The sequence below is a fragment of the Moschus berezovskii genome, chromosome 14 (assembly GCF_049115385.1).
Source record: "Moschus berezovskii isolate FMDL1 chromosome 14, NW_MosBer_1.0, whole genome shotgun sequence".
NCBI lineage: Eukaryota > Metazoa > Chordata > Mammalia > Artiodactyla > Moschidae > Moschus > Moschus berezovskii.
In genome coordinates, this window is record NC_142473.1 from 85,813,650 (window position 1) to 85,834,646 (window position 20,997).

At 59.2% G+C, this 20,997-nt stretch overlaps 2 protein-coding genes across 2 annotated transcripts in view; one reads left to right on the forward strand and one right to left on the reverse strand.

Moving 5' to 3' along the window:
* Positions 1-78: 78 nt before the first annotated feature.
* Positions 79-9,702, reverse strand: SSRP1 (structure specific recognition protein 1). The gene is made up of 17 exons (XM_055424139.2): positions 9,545-9,702; positions 9,082-9,204; positions 8,489-8,674; positions 7,737-7,842; positions 7,252-7,442; positions 6,936-7,166; positions 6,691-6,794; positions 6,475-6,603; positions 6,049-6,270; positions 5,278-5,350; positions 4,767-4,905; positions 4,556-4,601; positions 2,600-2,729; positions 1,939-2,109; positions 1,691-1,779; positions 824-1,013; positions 79-574 (listed from the first exon to the last, which is right to left on the reverse strand). The coding sequence occupies exons 2-17, from the start codon at positions 9,133-9,135 to the stop codon at positions 503-505; spliced, it is 2,133 nt and encodes a 710-aa protein (XP_055280114.1). The 5' UTR covers positions 9,136-9,204; positions 9,545-9,702; the 3' UTR covers positions 79-502.
* A 1,867-nt stretch (positions 9,703-11,569) lies between these two features.
* Positions 11,570-20,997, forward strand: part of P2RX3 (purinergic receptor P2X 3) — a 30,597-nt gene continuing 21,169 nt past the window's right edge. The window contains exons 1-6 of the mRNA XM_055422773.2: positions 11,570-11,688; positions 18,605-18,740; positions 19,243-19,314; positions 19,461-19,524; positions 20,435-20,528; positions 20,753-20,830. Of these exons, the coding sequence (XP_055278748.1) occupies positions 11,570-11,688; positions 18,605-18,740; positions 19,243-19,314; positions 19,461-19,524; positions 20,435-20,528; positions 20,753-20,830 (563 nt within the window). The remainder of the gene's footprint in view (positions 11,689-18,604; positions 18,741-19,242; positions 19,315-19,460; positions 19,525-20,434; positions 20,529-20,752; positions 20,831-20,997) is intronic.

Consider the following 20,997-nt stretch of genomic DNA (forward strand, 5'->3'; position numbering starts at 1 on the left):
GCTGAAGGGTCAGACGAGTGCAGTGAACACCAAAAAGAGAGAGCCATACAGCAGGGTAAGAAAGAAGGCCTAAGGACATGATTGCCAAAGTCAGTTCCCTTTATTAAATGTTCATTTTTCACAGACCGGAAATACAAAATAAAAGTAGAAATAGGCCCTGGTTAGGAGCTACAGACCTGCCCTCACAGGACCCCTGCCTGCGGCAACTTGTACAGGACAAGCAGCAGATGTACCCCAAAGGGCGAGAAGGCAGGGGGCGCAGTGGGATCCGGCCCTGCCCTGGCCCCCACCCCATGTCTCCCCGGATTATAAACAGCCATCTTCTGAAGCCACAGGGTGAGACGCCTCCCGTGCAGCCCCAGGGACGTGCAGGCTAGCGGGAAAGCTTGTTCAGATGGCACAGAGTCCAAGGACTGCATTTCATAGGAGAAAATGGGTACCAAAACACGGGTAGGGAGAAGGGCTGGAACAGGGCAAGCCCCAGGAGACACAATCTTCCTCTCTATTCATCAGATCCTGATGCTGAGTCTTCTGAGCTGGGGGGAGTACTGGCTAGTTCCTCTTCTTCAGAGTCCTGAAAGCCAAAGGTCTCTTACGGGGAGAGGTACAGAGTCCAGGCCACCCTCCCTACCAGACACTTTTCAGGGAAGGACCCCCACTTGCCTACCCACTCCCTGCACTCCAGTGTTAGCCTTCAGAAGGATAGATTCCAACCACCCGCTCCCCTTCATTACCCCTCTGTCCAGGAGCATCTGTCTGTCCCACCACCAGCCCAGCGGCCCCCACCCTTCCAGGCCCCACAGCCCCCCAAGCCCCGCCACACCTCACTCCGCCTTCTCTTCTTTTTGCTCTTGTTTTCTCCAGAAGAGCTCTCGTCACTGGACACAAACTCTTTGCTCTTAAAGCTCTCACTCAGCTGCCTTGATGAAGAAGACTTCGATGATGAGCCCCGGGAGGGTGTGGATTTCTTTTCCATCTTCACCTTGACTTTCTTCTTCTTCTTGGACTTGTCCCTAGGTGAGCAAGAGGGAAGCGGGTGCTGGGCCCTCGGGTTCCCCACATCATCAGGGCCGGAATCTCTCCTGGCTTTCACAGGGCCTTTCTCAATCCCAGCAACACTGCCCAGCTCACTAAACGTACACAGCCAGGTGTGTCAGCCCCAAGCGCCCCAGGGGAGCTCATCATAAATGAATCACCGGAAGGATCAGGGGCTGCAGCCTGAAGCAGCCCCACATGCAAAACTTGCTTAACGTCTGTTGTTGTTTGAGTCACTAAGTCGTGTCCCACTCTTTTGAGGGCCTGCTGACTGTAGCCCGCCAGGCTCCTCTGTCCATGGCATCTCCCACGCAAGTATACTGGCGTGCGTTGCCGTTTCCTTCTCTAAGGGATCTTCCTAACGTCTGTTACTTTAAAACTTCCATGTGAATTACGCTCCATAATAATTTTTAATCTCCCCCACACCTTGAAATAAAATTGAAGGAAGAGATTAAAATGTGCCATATTTATCCAAGTTACCTTCAGAAATCCTCTAGCCCATTCCCCATATCTGGGCAACTGCCTACCCTGATCTGAGCAGCACTGCCCTACTGCAGTCAGAAGCTAGTCTGTTAACACCCCAATTTTCAACCTGGAACTGCAAAAATATCTGCCAGAAAAGCAGCTCCTGGGTCATTTTGTTCTCAACTCTCACCTCTTGGAGGACTCTCCACGGCCGCCTTCGTATTCCTTCATGGCTTTTTCATATTCCCTCCTGGCATCCTCAGCCTTGCGATCCCACTCCTGTGTCACACACACACACAGGGAATGAAAAAAACAAGGGGAAAAAAAAAATTAGACCCCTGCCCCAACGCAGGCAAAACCAGCACAGAACCGTAGCCCTGACCCCGCCGCCTCCGTCAGGTCCCAGGCTCCCAACGCCGCGTTTCCACGGCTCCTTGCCTCCTTCTTCTCCTTGGACATTCCCTTCCAGATCTCGCCCGCCTTCTTGGAGAGGTCCGTGACGCTGATGCCCGGATGGTCTGACTTGATCTTCTCCCGGCTGGCATTCAGCCACAGCATGTAGGCAGACATGGGCCTCTTGGGGGCGTTGGGGTCCTTGCCCTTCTTTACCTGCGGATGAACCCAGAGGCCGTCAGCCACCTACTGCCCACAAAGCCCCACGTTCTCCCCAGGAGAACCTGGACCTCCTTCTTAGAGGGACACAATGGAGAAAAGACTGCGCAGCGTCAGGCTAGACGGAGAGCCCCCAGGGATGGAGACCATGTCCTCTGCCGCTCTGCACCCCAGCCTGAGCTCACGAGCTCCCCAAGGACGGAAACCATGACCTCCACCGCTCAGCACCCCAGCCTGAGCTCATGAGGAACCCTCTCCTTGGGCTCCAGGGACAGAAGCCTGCTTCCAATTTGGATCTCCCAGAAGCTAATTGTCTCAAGGGCCAGACTAAAATTTCTCCAGGCTCCTCCTCAAGGCCAGCGCCAGTGGTTGCAAAACTCGACCCAGCAGCACCAGTCTGCAGGCCCTACCGGGTGGGGGCGTTGGAGGGGAGACTGCAGGAAGACAGAAAGAGAATGGCCCCCCCAGCACCCAGCAGAGTCGGCACCTCCAGGGGCTTCTTGCGGCCCTTGCGGTCCTTGGCCGTCTTGGCCTTTTTAAGCTGCTTCCGTTTCTTCTCTTCCCGGTCGCTGTCGCCCTCGTTACTGGAGGAGCTGGCGGAGGCGTTGCTATCAAACCTGTCAGGGACAGCGGGGCTCAGAGAGAGCAGAGCCCCCCACCCACTCCGGACAGGAGGACAGCGCGCCCGAAGACCCCCGCCCAGACAGCAGAGAAGGGGCAGGGCTGCGGTGCGCGTCCTCCTCTCGCTGACGTGCCTCTGACCGCCCGGTCCCCCCCCCGGCCGTGGCAGCGGCTTCATCGAATCCATCAGCAAGACACAAACGATGCAGTGGGCCTCAGCGGCTTTCTTGGGTCACGGCCTGACCCAGACCCCACGCCCCTGGAGACAAAGCCACGGTCTCATCTTGCCCAGAACACGCCCCAGGTCCACTTCACCGGTTCCCCTGAGCTAACTGTTTTAACCCTGCAGTCTTCTGTGACGAAGAGATAATCAGCTACCGTGTAAAAAGTGGGGGGACCACCTTCAGTCCAACCCAGTACCCCTAAGCAGTCCCCTCCGTCACACGTGCTCAGCTCCTCAGAAGATGGAGCTCCCTTAACACCTGTATCAAGGTGCAGAGCTGTTTCCAAGGCATTTTCACAAGCATTTGCTCACTGACCTTCACAAGTATGTAGCAAGCAGAACTAGTGGACTCCAGCAGATTTTTCTTTTTGCTGCCCAACCTTTCTTAATTCTTTTGCAATAAGAGAGCTCCAATTTCCTGTTGGGAACCACCCAGCCCCATTCAGGGGGAGCTCACCCCAACCACAGGCTCTACACGGGGGTTGAGGGGGTCCATGGCTTAGTTCTGGCCCATCAGGGCACATCTCAGAACTCAAACTCAGGAAGGGGCGGCAACCACACTATTCACCGCTGCTCTGGAAAAAGCGGCACTTCTGAGTGTTAAACCGTAGGGCTGAGCCTGCCCCATGCTGCTCAGGGTCATTTAGCAACGCATGCGGCGAGCCTATCTGAAAATAAGGAAATGAGAGTAGAAATTAAGGCTCCCCTCAGCTTTTGAGCACCTGGATTCAGTCGTGGCGGTGGTGTAGTTGCTGAGGTGCGACTCCTCCGTCCATGGGGTTTTTCCAGGCAAGAACACTGGAGTGGGTTGCCATCCCCTTCTCCAGGAAATCATCCCCACCCAGGGATGGAATCCATATCTCCCGCATTGCAGGCGGATTCTTTACTGTCTGAGCCACCAGGGAAGCCTTTGGATTCAGGTGCCCAAGCCCAATTCTATCACTAGGCTCTCTGGTTACATGACCTGATAAAAACTCACTCTTACGCCAAAGTCAGTGTGAGTCGTGTTTCTGACATCAGCAATCAAGAGCCTCGATAGAGAGGCTTCCCAGTGGGACACCGGTTTGATCCCTACTCTGGGAAGATCCCAACATGCTGCAGAGCAGCTAAGCCCGTGAGTCACAATTCCTGAAGCCACTCGCGCCCTAGAGCCCCTGCTCCAAAACAAGGGAGGGCGCTGTAGTGCAAAGCCCGCAGCCCCTGCTCGCCGCAACCAGAGAAAGACTGCACCCAGCAATGAACACCCAGCGCGGCCAAAACTAAAAACAAACAATTTTTTTTAAAAAGTCCTGATGGATGCTACCATCTCACAGGGGAGACACAGATGCATCGCCTGAGCCGTGGACTGCAGCTGGGAAGCGGGCAAGCTCTGGCCCCTACCCCCATTCTGTCTCCACTTTCCTTTTCTGGTTTCAGGAGGCGCTTTGCACTTACAAAGCATCTTGACAGCTTTAAAACGTGTCCCTGGATCACTTCGCCGGTGGTCACTTTTCTACCCTCGGTCAGTAGGTAACTCCAGGTCTTGGGAACGCCCAGAGATACTCCAGTCCCTGAAGCTTACGGGCCACCCTCACCCTGCCAGGCGGACCCACGACTCACTCCTCCGCCACGTCCTCCTCCTCCTCACCGGGGTTGAAGGACTCATCTGAAAAGGAGCACAAACCGCGTGAGCTCTGCCCTGGGGGGCCCCGCCCCGCTCCGCCGCCGGCCCCCCACCCCGCCCCGCTCCCTGCAGGCCCCCCGCCCCGCCCCGCCCCGCTCCGCCCCGGCCCCCCCCCCCGCCCCGCCCCGCCCCCTGCAGGCCCCCCACCGGTCTCCTCTCCGGAGTCGTCGCTGCTGTCGTTGGCGTTCTCCTCGCGGATCTTGCCCTCCTCTTTCATCCGCTCCAGGTAGGCGTCGTGCTGGTCTTCGTCCGAGTCGGCATATTCGTCGTAGCTGGGGTTCATGCCCTGCAGGGCGGGCGTGGGGCTCAGGGCCAGCCCCCCGCCCCACGCCCGCGAAAGCCGTCCCCATGCCTGTGAGCAGCTCGGAGCAACCGCGCCTGGAGCCCCAGGGCCACGTGTCCACACACAGCTCAGCGCGGGGTATCTGCCCGACTCCCTGCCGACCCGGTTAGTCCAAGCCCCTCCCGCACCCGGCCCCCGGGGGGCCCCTGGGGGACTGCGGAGCCTGCTCTAAGGTCATGCCAGGAAACCTGTACCCGGAGGGGGAGGGTCTCACGCACCTCTTTTTTCTACAAGGGCGAGAAGAGAAGAGAGAGTGAAAAAGAAGCCGCGCCAACCCCGGCCCCTTCCCCGACAGAGACACGCACACCCAGATACCTCTTTCAGCCCTCGGTTTTTGATGTTGAGCTTCTTGGCGTTGACAAAGTCGAACAGCTTGCCATACTCCTCCCTGTGAGGAGAGGGGCCCGTTACCCAATGGGCAGGTCCGACGCGGGGTGGGCTGCGGGCTGTCCTGACACCTGCCGGGGGCCGCACGGACCGAGGGGCCCAAACCCTCGACAGCTCAGTTGCGCCCGGGATCTCAGAGACCCCCAGCAGACAGCAGGCAGAGAAGAGTCAGATGCTGGTCTTGAAGAAAACTTACAGGATCTTAAGATTTCAGGGGAAGAAAAGGCAGAAAGCAGTGCATGCCCGTCCACCAACACGCACAGGCAGGGGGCAGGCGGGCTGGGGGACGTGCCTGGCGTTTTGCTGGTCTGTAACGCAGCCTCCTCAGGCTGTTATGAAGGTTGTCTGAGAAAAGCGTAGCCCCCAGCCAGCATTCAGTGAACAGCCGCTGTGTTCTCGGCACCGAGATCATTCCAGGAAAGAGGGAGAAAGCATCTCCATCGTGCGGGCAGAGGAGGAGAACTACTACCAAACACATATGGCATGCGGCCTTTTTCAAGGAGAGAAAGCAAGCAATGCAGTGGCTGCCAAAGGCTGAGCACCCCAAGGGAGAGAGCCAGCTTCCAGGCAACAGAAGCAAAACTCTGCTCCAGGCTCGACGCGTCAGAGAGGAATCGCCGGCCTGAAGAGGTCGGCCACCCAGTGGAGGAGGCTGGGTTGGGACCAGGGTGCCCAGGAGGGCTGGGCAGAGGCGCTCACCTCTCAATGCTGCTGAAGGTATACTGGGTGCCCTGCTTGGTCTCAATTTCGAAGTCAAAGGAGCGGGTGGTGGTGGTCCCGCGGGCAAAGTTGACAAAGGAGATCTCGTCAAAGCGGATGTGCACGGGCGGCTTGTGGACATAGATGAAGCCCCGCTCCAGGGGGTACAGCAGCCCTGAGCTGGCCTTGTAGGAGCAGGTGATGCACTGGGCCCCCGAGTGCCTGGGGAGGGGCGCGGTCAGTGCCGCCTGGGCAGCGGGCACACGGCATGTCCCAGACCCCCCAGTGCGTAAGCCTCAGGAGGCTGCCCCCTCCAGTGACCGCCCACCCAGGCCCCCGCGGGGCTGTGTTCCCAGCAGGGGGTCACCTGGGAGCACACCCCCCCCACCCCCCATGGCAGGCAGCAGCCCAGGCTGGCACGCTCACCCTTGGAAGTTGCCGGGGACCGTGATCTTGCGGTTCACCAGCGCTTTCATGACCCGGCTGACCATCTCGTAGAGGGATCCCGACATGTTCTTGGTGAGCCGCCCCTCGAAGCGCTTCTCCACCTCCTCCCTGCGAACAGCAAGAGGCGGGCGGGGGCGCTGCGGCCTTCCGCCTGCCCGCCCGCCTCCAGCCCGGGCCAGGGTCAGCCTCACTCACTCATTCATGTTGAGCGTCAGGGAGATGTCCTCATCCTTGGAGAAGAGCAGGATGAGGAAGTGGTAGCGGGTCTGACCCTGCTTGATGGGGGGGTCCAGGCTGATCTGCGGGGGAAGCACCGACCAGGTTCAGCGCCAGCCAGGGCTTGGAGGATCAGCAGATGAACTAGACGGACGTGGGTGACAGCCGCCTCCCAAAGACCCGGGCAGGCCCCAGGGCCACGGGCCCCAGAGGTTCCCGCTTACCACAAAGAACATCTGGCGCTGGTCCTTGTGGGGCAGCAGGAAGAGCCGCAGCACGGTGGTGTAGGGGATCTTGTAGTCGAAGGTCTTGCCGTGCAGGTGCAGGAAGGTGGGGTAGATGCGGATGTCATAGCGGCCTCGGGGCGTCAGACACTGCAGCTCCCGGAAGATGCAGATCGCGTCTCCGGTGGCCTGGATCACATCCGCCTTCGACAGCACGTTCTGGGCGAAGGCCTGCCGAGGCACACGCGGGTCATCGAGCCGCTGGGAGCCGGCCACAGGGCTATCCGGAGCCCTCTCCACACGCGGAAGGCCTCACCTCGACGGGGTCCACGCCGTCCTCCTGGGTGGGTGGCACGTAGAAGCGCACCTCCATGAGGGAGACCTCCGCATCGTCGTTCTGGTGGAATTCCAGCGTCACCTCGTTCTTGCCTGTGGTACACTGGGACACGTTGCTGAGAGGGATCTCGAAGACCGGCTGGTCGCCAATGTCGAAGGAAAGCAGCTGCCCTGTGGGAAAAAGGTAGACGATCCATCCTCAGGCTCTTCCCCTGGCTCAGCATAAACTGCACTCCTGTCAGACTGCAGGTTCCCTACGGAGAGGACCTGGGGGCTGTCTGTTCATCCCAGACCTCCAGAACCAGGCAGGCTGCCTAATACACCGTTGGTCCTCGATAAACACACGATTATTTACAAACGGACAGGAGATCAGAGGCAGTGGCAGAAAGACAGCAAGCCAAGTTAAAGTGGGAAATCTTTCATCTTTCTTCCTCCCCTGAAACCTGAATCTCCTGGAGGACTCACCACCAAACTTCACGGTTCCCCAGTTCCAACCCTTCACACACAGGTCCTTCTCCATGAGCTCCAGGCGATAGTGAGTTTTGAAGAAATCAGAGAGTTTCTCAAACTCCTGTAGGGAGAGGAAAGAGAAGCAGCCCAGTAAACTCCTGATGGCCTAACACAAACTTGAATGTTCTGGGATTATCTGTTTCTGAGAAGCTATCCCAGTACACCTTTTATCAGAAATCCATGCTGATTTAAGAGTCACAACTATAAAGCTGTTAAGAAGACTGTTGTAAGAGGTTATTTCTGGGTTATTTCTCAGCCTGGGGGAGGAATAAAGTAAGGGGCTGACAGTCCCAGTTAGGGGGTCTCACAATGATTTTTCTGAGTTTGCACAGGTATTGCTTTAGCAAAAGTAGAAGCGAAAATGAAGTCAAGTCTTGAATGCACGCAGGTCACAATGGAAAAACAAAACCCAAACTAAAGCATCAGGTAAGACCCAGAACCTGGATAAAGGCAACAGGCAGAAGCCACCAAAAAAAAAAAAAAAAAATCAAAACAGTAGAAAATCTTCTGGAGTCAGGGCACAAAGGAACTCCTGACACTGACCCAAAACTGAACGTTGATTGCTTAATGGCTTCCCTGGTCCCGCTGTAAGGAGCCCAAAGCAGAGATCGCACAGTTACCAGAAGAACGGGGAACTGTCTGTCTAGAGAATTAAAACTAAAAGAGATACACAGTCAAGAGGGGCCGATGGCAACAGGGTGTCTCACCGATTCCCGGAAGCCATCGTACTTGTAGACATGGCCGTTCTTCGTGAGCAGTTTCAGCCCGTGGCCCAGAGCCACCCGGCGCCAGATGCCTTCGGTCAGCTCCCCAGCCTGGATGTTGTCCACTTTGCCCGTCTTACTATTCTTAAAGATGATGCCCTGGCGGCTCAGCCTCAGCCGACCGTCGTTCTGCCGTGAAAAAAGGACCAAATGCGTGGGGACGCCGCAGCGCAGCAGACCGGGGTCAGGCCCACCCGGCGCCCCTTCTGGGCCCGCCTGACGTCCACAGACCAGAGCAGCAGCAGCTGCGGGGAGCCCTGAGGGCCGGTAAGGGGAGCCAAGCCCGCCAGGACCCAGGCATCCACAGCCCTTGCAGGCTCTGTTTCCAGGCTCCGGGACTGCGTACAGCAGCTGTGGGGCCCTTCGAGCGGACCTGATTCTGGTCCTTTCCCTGGGTACCGCTTCTCAGTTGAGGGGAACCCTAAGCACACACGGGTACTCTGACCCCTTTTCCAAACTAGCATGCCCATTCAGAGCATGGGCATGACCAGTGGCCCTGCAGGTCCACTCCCCTCCCTCCGCGGGGCCCTCCTCACCATGGAGCCCTTCACCTCCTGATACACGTCGTTGAACTCCAGGGTTTCTGCCATGCTGACCTAGCCCTGTTGGTACCCCCTAAACTCCTGGGTGGGCGCGCAGACGCAGGGCGCGCTGGGGATCTGGATTCGAGAGAGAGAGAGGTGGGTAGGAAAGACAGCCGCGCACGGTAACCCCGGATGGGCCCGCGGCGCCGGGCTTGCGTCCGATCTCCGCCCGGGGGCCCAGTCCTGGGGTGCCAGGCCTGCCCCAAGAAGTGCTGACAGCCCCCCCCACACCCGACTCCCGCCCTGGGCGCTGCACCGAGCAGCGCAGCCCCCCGGGCCCGGCCCACTTAGCGCGCGCGGCGCCCCCCAGGATGGACTCGCCCGCGGCCGGTCGCCTCCATCGCGGGCCGGCCCACCGCGCGCACCCCGCGGGTGAGCCGCGCCCGCACCCTGCACGCGGCCGGCGACCACCCACCTCCTCGGGCCGGAGCCTCGCGGCCGCCGGCGCCCGGGCGGAGGACGCGCCGGGGCGGGGGTACGGCGCGGGCGGGGGCCGGCAGGGTCGCTGGGCAGGCTCTTCCCGCGTGCGCGGCCCCGCGTCCCGCCACCGGAAGCGCGGGCCACAGAGACGGCGGCCGGCTAGAGAGGCGCCGCCCGCCAGGCGCGCGGCTAGAGCGCCGGCGGCGCCGGAGGACCCGCGGGGTGCGCCGGGCCCCGCCCGCCAGCGCGGCCGCTGAGCCCGGCCCCGCCCGCGCTGCCCCCGACCCCCGGGCCCGGAAATCGGGGGCCCGTTAAACGCTAAAGACGCCTGGGCTTTATAAAAGAGAACTTGCGTAGTGTTTTTATCAGACTGGGCCCCGAAGCACGTGGCCCTTGCAGTGAGCGCGTGTGTCTCCTGCACAATAGTGGCTTCTGTGAAGCAGAAAGGAGTCTGACCCAAGAAGGAAAAGATTGGAAGAGCTGTGCAGAGAAATGCCCCCTCCCACTGGCTTCCAGGAGAATGCAGGCGTTGATGTCGCTGTGACTGCACCGCCCTCCCCTGTCCAGAGAGGACTGGATCCTTTTGCAAATGAGCTCGCTGCACCCCCGAAACTTCCAGCAGCCCCAGCAAGTTGTAAATTGCCTGGAAGGGGCTGGCCAGCGGCCGTGCCAAGTTCAAGCACTGGTGTCAGGTTCATCACGGAGCCACAACTGCTTTGAAAGCCTATCACCCTGGGACTGCGGAAGCCAGCCACCCCCACACCCCCACCTTCTAGAGTCCTAGGGTGCATCTTACAAAATCATAGGCGGCCGGACTTGGGAGAGATGTCTGGGTTTCTCCGCCCCAACCTCTTTTTGCAGATGGGGAAAACTGAGACCCTTAGGGGAGTAGCCCCGGGGCCTCAGTTGGCGACAGAGTTGAAGACAGATCTACCTACCACCTCTAGCTATCCTCTGTCATCCTCATCGTGACTCTACGTTCAGAATGACTGACAGTATGTGTCGTGCATGGAGACATTAGTGCAGAATGTTGAAACTCGAACATTTCTCCGACAATCTGACCCGCGGTTACACCAGTAGTTTTGATCCTGGGACGAAAGACAATGTAAACGCACCGTTGTTCCCTGAACTCATGGCTTAACCCTCTGGGTGATGGCTGTTCCCACACTCTCTAGCAATATAAATTCAACTAGATTCAATAAATATGCATTGAGCTCCGACACGGTGGTAGGATTTGAGGAAACTAGCAAGCAAGATGGAAACAACTCCAGCCTTCCAGGAGCATGTAATCAGATGATTCAGATAAATACACTGACAGTAAAACAACCCCCCCAAAAAAACAACACCCAGTGTTATAATGCAATGCTGGAAGTAGAACTTCAGCCACTGCCAGGATGAATAGGAAATAGAAACTAAGTGACTCTTTAGTCACCCTCTCCCGTGAGACCAGGAGAAAGGTTCAGGAGACCCCCCCCCCTCCTCCAACCCACGCTGTTGATGGCAGCTCTTGAAAAGAGGGGGCTGTCTGTAGAATTGAGCGCTATAGGAAGACAGGAATGAACTCAGTGTAAACAGGCTGCTAGGTGGGTGGGGTGGGGTATTGCAAGGGGCTTTCAGAAGAGCGCGGAGCAGCTGGTGAGCTGGGATGGAGACGCAGCGCAAGAGAACAGAACCGAAGCGGTAGACAGAGTGCAGATAAAGCATAAGTCCCAGAGGGCCCCAGCCAGCTGCCTCCCAGGCAATCAGGAGCCTGGGATTGGAGACCCCACCCCTGCCGTGACATCACAGGGGAGTGGGGTGGAGACCAACAAAAAGGGGGTCTCCCACCCTGGCTTTGGACTCTTGGCAGCCCAGAGGGTGGAGAACAGAGAGAGGCTGAGCCCCGAGCTAGGGTTGCCTGGCTTAAAGGAACAGGCTCCACGTTCCTCAAGCCCCCGCTAAGCCGCCCCCAGCCTCCATCCGATGACCCCTCCCTCCTGAGTCCACCATCGGGTCTCTCCTGAGGGGTCATTCTCTCAGCATGAACTGCATCTCAGATTTCTTCACCTACGAGACCACCAAGTCGGTGGTCGTGAAGAGCTGGACCATTGGGATCATCAACAGAGCTGTTCAGCTGCTCATCATCTCCTACTTCGTGGGGTGAGTCTCTGGCCCCCAGGACCTAGAAACCTGAGGTCCTAGCGACCCCGAGGGCCGTCCCCGGGTCCCGTCCTCCCCCGCCTCCCCTCAGTGTTGCTGCCCAGCTTCCTAAGTGTCTCCCCTTTTGGGGGGCATCAGCCTCATCTGTGGGGACCTGTCCCAGGCACTGGCCTCCGCTGCTGTCATCGGGGAGTTCTTTTTCACACTAACCCCTCCGGAGTTGGACCGCGGCCATGCACCCCGAGGAGGGGAGCTCTTGCCCCTCCACCGTCTCCCCTTCCATCTCCCCCAGCCCCAGCCCCAGCCCCAGCCAAAGAACAGACCCCCCCCCCACACACACACACACATATCTTCCCATTGCCTTCAGTCAACTCTTCAGGGGTCTCGGAAAGATGAGGGAGCCAGGGGAAGGCGATGAGACAAGGGAGTCGGCGACAGGTTGACCAGGTGGATGGCGGAGAGGGCGCAGAGAAGGGACGGGCTGGGCAAGGTGCTGTGAGAATGTGGAAGGGGAGCCCTCGTTCTCTGAGTGCAGGACGTGGGGGGCGTTGGAGTGGGGGACCCTGCCCCTGTGGGGGGACAGGCGGCGGGCAGAAACGGGTGCAAACACCCCTCCAGGGAAGATCTACTGCAGAGAAAGGAGGCTTTTCTGAGCATGATATAGGGGACCGCCCCCCTCAAGGACCAGAAATACTCCCCTTTGTCAGAGAGCATCGATGCCCTACGTCCGCCTGACTTCATGCCCTGGAATCCATCCTGGGAGTTGGTTAAGGGCCAGGGAGGCCCGAACAGCCCCTCTCGGCCCCCACCCCGTGCAGCTGAACAACGCGCACATGAACACACACGTCTACACAAAGGTTCGCGAAACGGACAGTGGCCACGGGGAAACACGGGTTCCGTCCTCCTCAAGGCCATTGACTCAGGAAAGCGGGCAGCAACCTTGCAGCTCTGCTGCTTTTTCCCTGGCATTCGGGTCTCTAGCCTCATGCTGTTCCTTGAGACAACGGGTCTGCGTGTGGGAGACAGAAAGCCACTGATGGCCGTCGGGAGTTCACGCCGGGAGGTCAAAGGAGACCCGTGTGCGTGTGGGCTGGGGCCGCGGGAATGGACCTGCTGGCCCGCCAGGCCGGAGTAGCGCGTGGAAAGACAGGTGGGCGTGGATGAAGGAAATTTTTAGCAGCCCCACACGCGTGCTGAGAACCAGTGGGTTTCACTCATGCGGTGTGTAGACGAGGCTGCACCTGCAGTCTCCTCGCAGAGACATGCGTGGGATTCAAGCTTCGGGATGGGATTAAACAGCTTTAAATGAAGTTCTGTTCCGACACCGAGGTTTCGCGAGATAGGATGTTCGCACATGCTCTCCGTCGGCATCTGGCTCAAAGTCGGTTCTTAAGGCTCCACGTTTGCCTGCGTGTGCACAGCTGTGGTTGTTGGTCACTGCAGAATGGCCTGTCGGTCCAGGTGAGCGCAGAGCTACTTCCGCACCTTCCAGCCTGGCCTGGCTCCGGGGGCTGCAGACCCAGCACGCTCCATCACCCCTGCCCTCCACTGCCTTTGTCTCTCCCTGATCCAGTCCAGCGCCCCGCCCTCAGTGCTGCTGGCCGGCCTGCTGGGCAGGGGGGAGAGGCTCCTTGGCGTCTTGACATCCAGCCCCATCCATCTCCCAGCCTGACAGCTCCCCACGGAGCAGAGCCTGGCAGTTCCATCAGCGTGCTATTCAGCCCAGCCCCTGGTCTCAGCCGCATCTCTGAGCACCTGAGCTGAGACGCGCGTCCGTGGTCAGGAAGGCAGCAGGAGTGTATCGCGTGTGTCCTCTTGACACAGAGGCGGGAACAGTGGGCCCAAACAGGACGGGTCCTCACCCTGATGGAGCTGACCTGGCCAGAGGTGGATGCTAATCAGACCGTCTCCACAAGCAGATATAAAATGGCAGCCGTGGCTCGGGGTTGAAGAAGGGGCGCCCAGTGCCCGAGGGTCCTGGGTACCAAGGGGTTTGCCTTTGACCCAGCCGGGGAAGTAAGGGAACGCTTTCTGGAGATGAGACTGTGAAGCCAAGAGCTGAAGGATGAGTCAGAGCCACCAGGGGCAGGAAGGGAAGGAAGGGGGTTCAAGGCAGAGAAGGCCCACTCTGCCAAGTGGAAGAGCCTGGTGAATGCAGGACGAGAAGGGGTCTTGGTGGCTGGAGCAGAGGGAGCCAAGGAGAGGATGGTGGAGGACGGGGCTGCAGCCACAGGCGGAGGCTGGACGTCCGATCCTTCACTGCTGCAGGGGAGTGATGGACCGTGATGGAAGCTCCTGATGTGTTTTAACCTGTGTGTGTGTGTGTAGGGGGAGAGGTGGGAAGCCCTGGCTGACACCCCAGGGACTGGTGTGGGCAGAAGTGGACACAGGAGAACCCGTTAAGAAGCCAGGCAGTCATGCAAAGAGAAGTGACCGTGGCTCCAACTCAAGAGGATTTGAAAGGATTTTTAGTGCTTTGAGGTTAATGCTTGACTTGAATCGCTTCCATATTAGCCCTGCCAGGTAGACCAGATGCACAGCTTTACCTAGGGCGTGAATGACAGGAGTCAACCATTTCTCTTATGTATGCACAGCAACACACAGCCTGATCGACTCCATACACACACACACATGCACACACTGGCCTGAGCCTCAGCTGCTTGCCTGCAGCTCACGCCCCTTCATCCCTGGCTTCCTGACCTGTGCCAGGTGCACGGAGTTGTCTCCGTGAGGACTACTGGGTCTTTCTCGCGCCTTTTCTGGGCTCAGCTGGTAATGCACAGTCTCCTCTGCGGTGGTGGGGTGGGGGAGGACTTCCTAAGAACCCACCCCTTTTCTGGATCCTGCGGGCACCTAAGGAGGAAGGAGACGATCCTTGAGGCTTGAGTGCCCAGATGTGCCAACCAGTGCCCAGTCCAGGGTTGGTTCCCGGGGCCTTCCTGCAGGAAGCCCACAGCCTGGAAAGCAGCAGTGAGGGCCTCCTGCCTCCGGGGTGCCCCTTCTACCCCGGGAAGGGCCCGTCGGGGTTGCAGGCACCCCCAACCCATCGCAGCCCTGCACTGGCTTTCCCACTCCAAGACCCCCATCTGCACGGCCACCCACTTTGGTTCACAACGTTCAGCCTCAGGTCAAAGCTTCCAAAGACGTCCATCGTGTAAGGCCGTTTAAAGGGCGGGGTGGGGGGGGTTGATCCAGTTTACAGAGAGGGGCGTGGAATCCCATGGCTTTCTTTCTGCCCACCCCGCACCCATCTCTCCAGATGGGGAGACCTGGTCAGAAGCCTGGCTCTGACCCCAGCAGGAGCGGGGCTCAGACAGGTCAGTTTCTGTCTGCATGTCTCAGCCCCCGTATCTGGACGATGCCACCTCCGAGTGTTCTGGTGGGAGGAGGTGACGCACAGCAGTGCCTGGGCTGGGTGGCTTGGGAAGCTGGTGACAGTTGACGTTCCTCAGGCTCCCAGCCTGTCCCCTGTCCCTCAGCTCAGCTCACACCTTCCTGAGAGACCCGTCTGATCCCCATGGGCAAGCGCGCGTGTGCAGACACACACACACCTTCATGCCCTCCCAGTCTCCTCCCTGACTCCTGGGTGGTGGACAGGACGGGACACTGCCCTGACTTCCATCCTGCACGTCCCACCTGCCAGGGACCTGCCGCCCGCCTCCCGGTCTATAAATAAGGAACCAGAAACACGAGGAAAGAAGTCAGAGCAGCAGAATCAGTGCCAAGAACTGGAGGCTCAGTGCCGCCCCAGCTCCTCAGCCCCAGCCTCTGGAGACAGACTAGGCTCCTCTGTTCTGGAAGTGAACACCCCACTCTCCCCAACCCCGCTTTCTCCAGCTGCCCGCATGCCCCAAGGGGGCACTGGAACGCTTCCGCTTGTTATTCAACTCGGAGGGGGAGCCCTGCCTGGGCACAGAAAGGAGCCGTGAGGCAGGAGGGAGAGGAGAGAGGCCGGTCAGCCGTCCCCTGGACCCTGGGCTCTTCCTCCTGAGACGTCCCTGAGCCGGGGGCCAGCAGGACAAGAACCAGGGTCTGGGCGGCGGGACCCCACCAAGGACCCTGCAGGGGTGATCCAGGGTCAGAGCGTGCATGCCAGCTGGGCGAGTCAGTGCCCCACTCTGGGCCTGGGTTCCTTCACGTGTAGCGTGAGGACGATAGCACAGCAGTCCCCTTGGGTCGTGAGTAAGGATTCCTGCATCCTCAGCGTGCTGGGCTGGCCCTGCAGTGATGGTGACCATCTGAACTCCGCTTCTCACCCGAAGGTTCCCAGACTTTAAGGACAGGAGAGGCTGGTCATTTCACTGCTGGACACACAGAGGCATGTCAGTTCCAAGGCCAGACATACAGAGGGTCCAGGGGGCATGTGGCCACTGTGACCCTAACCCGGGTGAGGGCACCACAACCGCAGAGGTGCTCTGTCAGACCTCCCTCCCTACCTTGGCTCCAAGGGCCGCAGCCAAGCTCTTCTGGACGACGTTCCCACTCTTCTGGATGACATCCCCATTTTCCATAATCGTTCCCTTCCCTTCTGCTGGGATTAGAGATGGGAGGTGGGACATCTCCATGAGCCGTCTTCCCTCCAGAGACCTCGATGAAACCCCTCCCAGTTCAAAACACAGAAGGCAGGGTGAGGGAAGCAAAGCTCAGCCCCCTGCAGACTTCCACAGAGGCGTGGTGTTCCGGGGAGCGGTTTGCAAGCACGCAGAGAACTCTTAATGGCTCATTACTCTGGGCACTGCCTGGAACAAGGCAGGAACAGCTACTCAGGTGAGGCTCCCTCGGCCAGCGCTGGCGGTGACCACCCTTTCCCTCCCACTCAAGACAGCATTCAGAACTCGGCGCCGGCGACTACCCTGGTGGTCCAGTGGTTAAGAACCTGCCTCCGAGTGCAGAGGACCCTGGTTCACTGGTTTGATCCCTGGTCGGGGAACTAAGATCCCAGGTGTCTTGAGTCCGCTAAGGTGGAATACCACAACTAGAGCCCCGTGTGCTGCAGCTGAGACCCTGCATGCGTGCGAGCTCTGTGGCTTCTGTCATGTCCGACTCTTTGCGACCCTGTGGCCTGTAGCCCGCCAGGCTCCTCTGTCCATGGGAGTCTTCAGGCAAGAACACTGGAGTGGGTTGCCATGCCCTCCTCCAGGGAATCTTCCCGACCTAGGGATCTAACCTGCATCTCCTGCATTGCAGGCGGATTCTTTACCCCCTGAGCCACCCGGGAAACCCAACTGAGACCCTATGCAGCCAAATAATTAAATATCTTTTTTTAAAAAGAATTCGGAGGCCATAGGGAAGCCCAACTAGGGGATGACTGTGAACCCCCTCACTGAAACGTGAACGAGGAGCCGCTTGTAAAGTTCAGCCCCATAGGTAGGACCCCCACGAGTGACCGGGACCCCAGCATGACCCATGAGCTGCTCCTCTCTGCGTCTCCCAACATCAGGGGACCCCAGAGGTTAGAAAGCTCCCAGGCTTGAAGTCCCAACCCCTGCTTCTAAGCCCCTTGGCTCAGCCTGCAGCCACCTCCCAGCCCTCAACCACCCCCACCCAGGCTTGTCTTCTCTGCTCCACGGTGTCCATTCCTCCTGCCCATCTCCATCTCACGGGGTTCCCCCGCCAGGGATCGCCCTGGTGAGCATCAGAAAGTGACCCTGACATCATATTCCCCAAGTCTGCCCCTAGGTTCCCTGAGAGGTCACGGTGTGTCTGCGGAGCTGGGCATACATACGCAGCATTTTGCAAATGCGTTTGAGGAGGTTCTGTCATCTGCACAGTGAGGACAGTGAAGGCACCTCCCCGCGTGCTGTCAGGAGCAGATGGAACTGCCTCCAGTGGTGTTGAGGCTGAGCATGGCCTGAGCCCTAAGGGCAGGGGGCTTCACTTCCCGTGAAAAGGCAGGCACCTTCCGAAACCCAGGGGAAAGCAAGGGACCAGGGGCAGCCCCTCCTTGCTGCTGGGGAAGGATGGGAGGGCCCGTGAGGGAGGCAGGAAGGGAAGAAGCCCAGGGCATCCTCCTGGGCCCACATGGTCCCTCTCTGCCCTGACGCTGGGGGGGAAGCCGCGTGACTGACAGCAGGCTCAACTGCTTGCCTCTCAGAAGCCGGTAAAGAGGCCAGGTCAGTGGAAGGGAAACTTTGCTCTATTTTGGGATGACAGATGCTCTCCAAAGGCAGACTGCCCCCCCTCTGCCGCTGCCGACAATCAGGGAGCTTCAGCTTTTATTGGCTGAAGGGGGCAAAGCTGCATGCAGAAACAGCACCGTCAGCTCTGACCGTCGTCATGAAATTGGCCATCGGTGGTCTGACTGGCGGCGTCTCGATTGCTTTCAATACAGTTCATCTTCACTTCCGGGGTTGGTTTGTTTCCTTTATTTTTTTTTGAGGCCAGTTCTCAGAATTGTGGCAGCTCATGTCACAGCTATAGTCCGCTCAACACCTAATCAAATTCTTCCACCTGGTGGGGGGTTTCCGTATCTACAAGACAGCTCAAACATTAGGGCTCAGAGGGTTATCTCTACCCCTGCGCAGGAACTGAAGCTCCTGGACTTTGATAAATTATTGCTTGTTCTTCTTTGTTTGTTTCCCTTTCGTGTCTGCGTTTTCTCCCTTCTCTATTAAACTCACTCTTTGGCTCAAGTGTTCTGGGGACAGGGACCATAGTTTCTTACTCCCTGTCGACCACTACAGGTAAATGCCCACTGGGTGGCAGTACAACCCAAGAAACAAGCAGCCCCAGCCTCCCCCTGTACCTGCCAGGCCGGCTGGCAGGCCCCTGCCGGCCTGCCCCGTAAGGTTTTTTGTTTTTTACGTTTTCCAAGAACCAGTTTTCAGCCATCTGGAGGCGGACAGGGAGGGCCTCTCCCGGCCTCTGACTGAGCCCTCACCCCTCCTCTGCTGCTCTCCGCCCCCGCCCCCGCCAGGTGGGTTTTCCTGCACGAGAAGGCATACCAGGTACGGGACACAGCCATCGAGTCCTCGGTGGTGACCAAGGTCAAAGGCTTCGGACGCTATGCCAACCGAGTCATGGACGTGTCTGACTACGTGACCCCACCCCAGGTACGTCCCTCTGCCCATCCCGGGACCCTGCGGGCACCCCGATGCTGGGTGGGTTGGCGGGGAGGGGCCAAGGCAAGGAGCGCTGATGGGATTCCCAGACCAGATGCCGTGGCATCAGGGATCCGGGGGACCCCTTCCCCAGCAGCTGGGAGGTGCTGGGGGCTTGGGCCTGCCTTCCCACTTTGCTAGGCAGCATTTGGCATCAGGAAGCCGGGTTTCTCCCTGGCTCTGCTACAACCTGTCCTGAAATCAAGGACAGCACCCTGGGGGGAGCAAGAAGGGCCGGGAAGATGGCTGTAAAGAGTTTGGCTTGGACCCCACCTCTGCCTTTCATTAGCCCCGTGACCTTGGCCAGATCTCCAGGTCCAACCCTGCTTCCTCATCTGTACAGTGGGGATAAGAATAAGCTTCAGTCTCCTCATCTGTATGGTGGGGATAACAGTCATACCACCTCTCAAATTGTCGCTGTTGCATTTTCCCTCTCCCTCCTCCTCTTCCCAAGGGCACCTCTGTCTTCGTCATCATCACCAAGATGATCGTCACGGAAAACCAGATGCAAGGCTTCTGCCCAGAGGTGAGGGCAGGGCAGCGTGGTTGGGGGAGGCGTGGGGTTGAGGGTGCAAGCAGATGCCCAGGTTCCCGTCCCTGGAGCTGTGTGGGGCCCCCACCCTCCAGCGCCCCCCAGGGTGACAGATCCTCCCCACACCTCTCTCCCCGCAGAGCGAGGAGAAGTTCCGCTGTGTGTCTGACAGCCAGTGTGGGCCCGAGCGCTTCGCGGGGGGAGGTGAGTGTGGCCCCCTCCCCATCCCCTCCCAACCCCGCGGCCGTCAGCGGGACCCCGAAGGCAGCACATCCCTGCCACGGGAAAGAGTGGGAATCAGGGGTCCCAGGTGGCCCTGCCCGCTCTGACGGAAGCCCGCCATATGCCAGCCCAGCGGGGACTGCCCCAGACCTGCCAGTGCAGGGATGGGGGCACACAGGTGTGCCCGAGGTGGCCAGGGCTGGCACGGATGCACAGTGGGATGCAGGAGCTTGGGGGAGAGAGATTGACTCCTGGCATGTGCGTGCTAAGTTGCTTCAGTCGTGTCCAACTCTGACCCCACGGACTGTAGCCCACCAGGCTCCTCTGTCCTTGGGATTCTCCAGCAAGAACACTGGGGTGGGCTGGCATGCCCTCTTCCAGGGGACCTTCCTGACCCAGAGATCAAACCCAGGTCTCCTGTGGCTCCTGCATTGCAGGCAGATGCTTTACCGCTGAGCCACCAGGGGAGCCCCTGATTCCTGGTGGGTATCCCGAGTGGCTTCCTAGAGGCAGGGACATTTGAGATGGGCCCTGAAGAACGGGCAGGATTTGGCAGGTGAGGCTTCAAGAAGGGCATTTCTAGGCAAGAAGAGCAGAGGCAGCCAAGGCTCAGAGGCAGGAAAGAGCCTGTGGTAAAGGGGTCTCCGTGGTGAAGGGGCTTGGAACACGGGAGGGATAGGTCGTCCCCTCCATCTGGCCGGTCCAGCGCTGGGGAGGCGAGGAGGGAGGAGCTCTGAGGAGCACGGGCCCCCAGTCCACCTCCCTGGCCCAGCCTGTCCTTTCCCTCTGCCTGCGGGGTCCCTGTGTGTGTTGGGGGGCATCCCTGACAGGAAGAGGGGGAAGGGGTGAAGGGCCGGGCATGCACCCAGAGATCGTGGCTCCACCCTCACAGGGATCCTCACTGGGCGCTGCGTCAACTACAGCTCTGAGCTCCGGACCTGCGAGATCCAGGGCTGGTGCCCAGCGGAGGTGGACACGGTGGAGATGTAAGGACCTGGGCACACTCCAAGCCTCTGGGTGCCCCGGTCCCGTCTACTCCTGGGGCGGGGATGGGGCCCTTGGGAGCATCTCCCCCAGCCCCGCTGTCCCTCAGACCCTAAGACACCACGGTCAGGTGGCCGTCAGGAGGTGCTCCCAGGAAGGTAGGTGGTCCCTCCTCCCGGTTCCGCCTTCCTCCTCCCAAGCTCAGGCCTCCTGCTCTCGCCCGCAGGCCTGTCATGATGGAAGCCGAGAACTTCACTATTTTCATCAAGAACAGCATCCGTTTCCCCCTCTTCAACTTTGAAAAGTGAGTCCTCAGTCCCATTTGGTTCAGTCGCTCAGTCGTGTCCGACTCTTTGCGACCCCATGAACCGCAGCACGCCAGGCCTCCCTGTCCATCACCAATTCCCGGAGTTCACTCAAACTCATGTCCATCGAGTCAGTGATGCCATCCAACCATCTCATCCTCTGTCG

Excerpts from the sequence above, each read along its gene's own strand:
- SSRP1 (XM_055424139.2), bottom strand. The coding sequence starts at position 9,135 with ATGGCAGAAACCCTGGAGTTCAACGACGTGTATCAGGAGGTGAAGGGC. Across the intron at positions 6,795-6,935 it reads AGCGCCAGATGTTCTTTGTG|ATCAGCCTGGACCCCCCCAT; the intron begins GTAAGCGGGAAC and ends CTTCCCCCGCAG. Across the intron at positions 4,906-5,277 it reads AAAACCGAGGGCTGAAAGAG|GGCATGAACCCCAGCTACGA; the intron begins GTATCTGGGTGT and ends CCCGCCCTGCAG.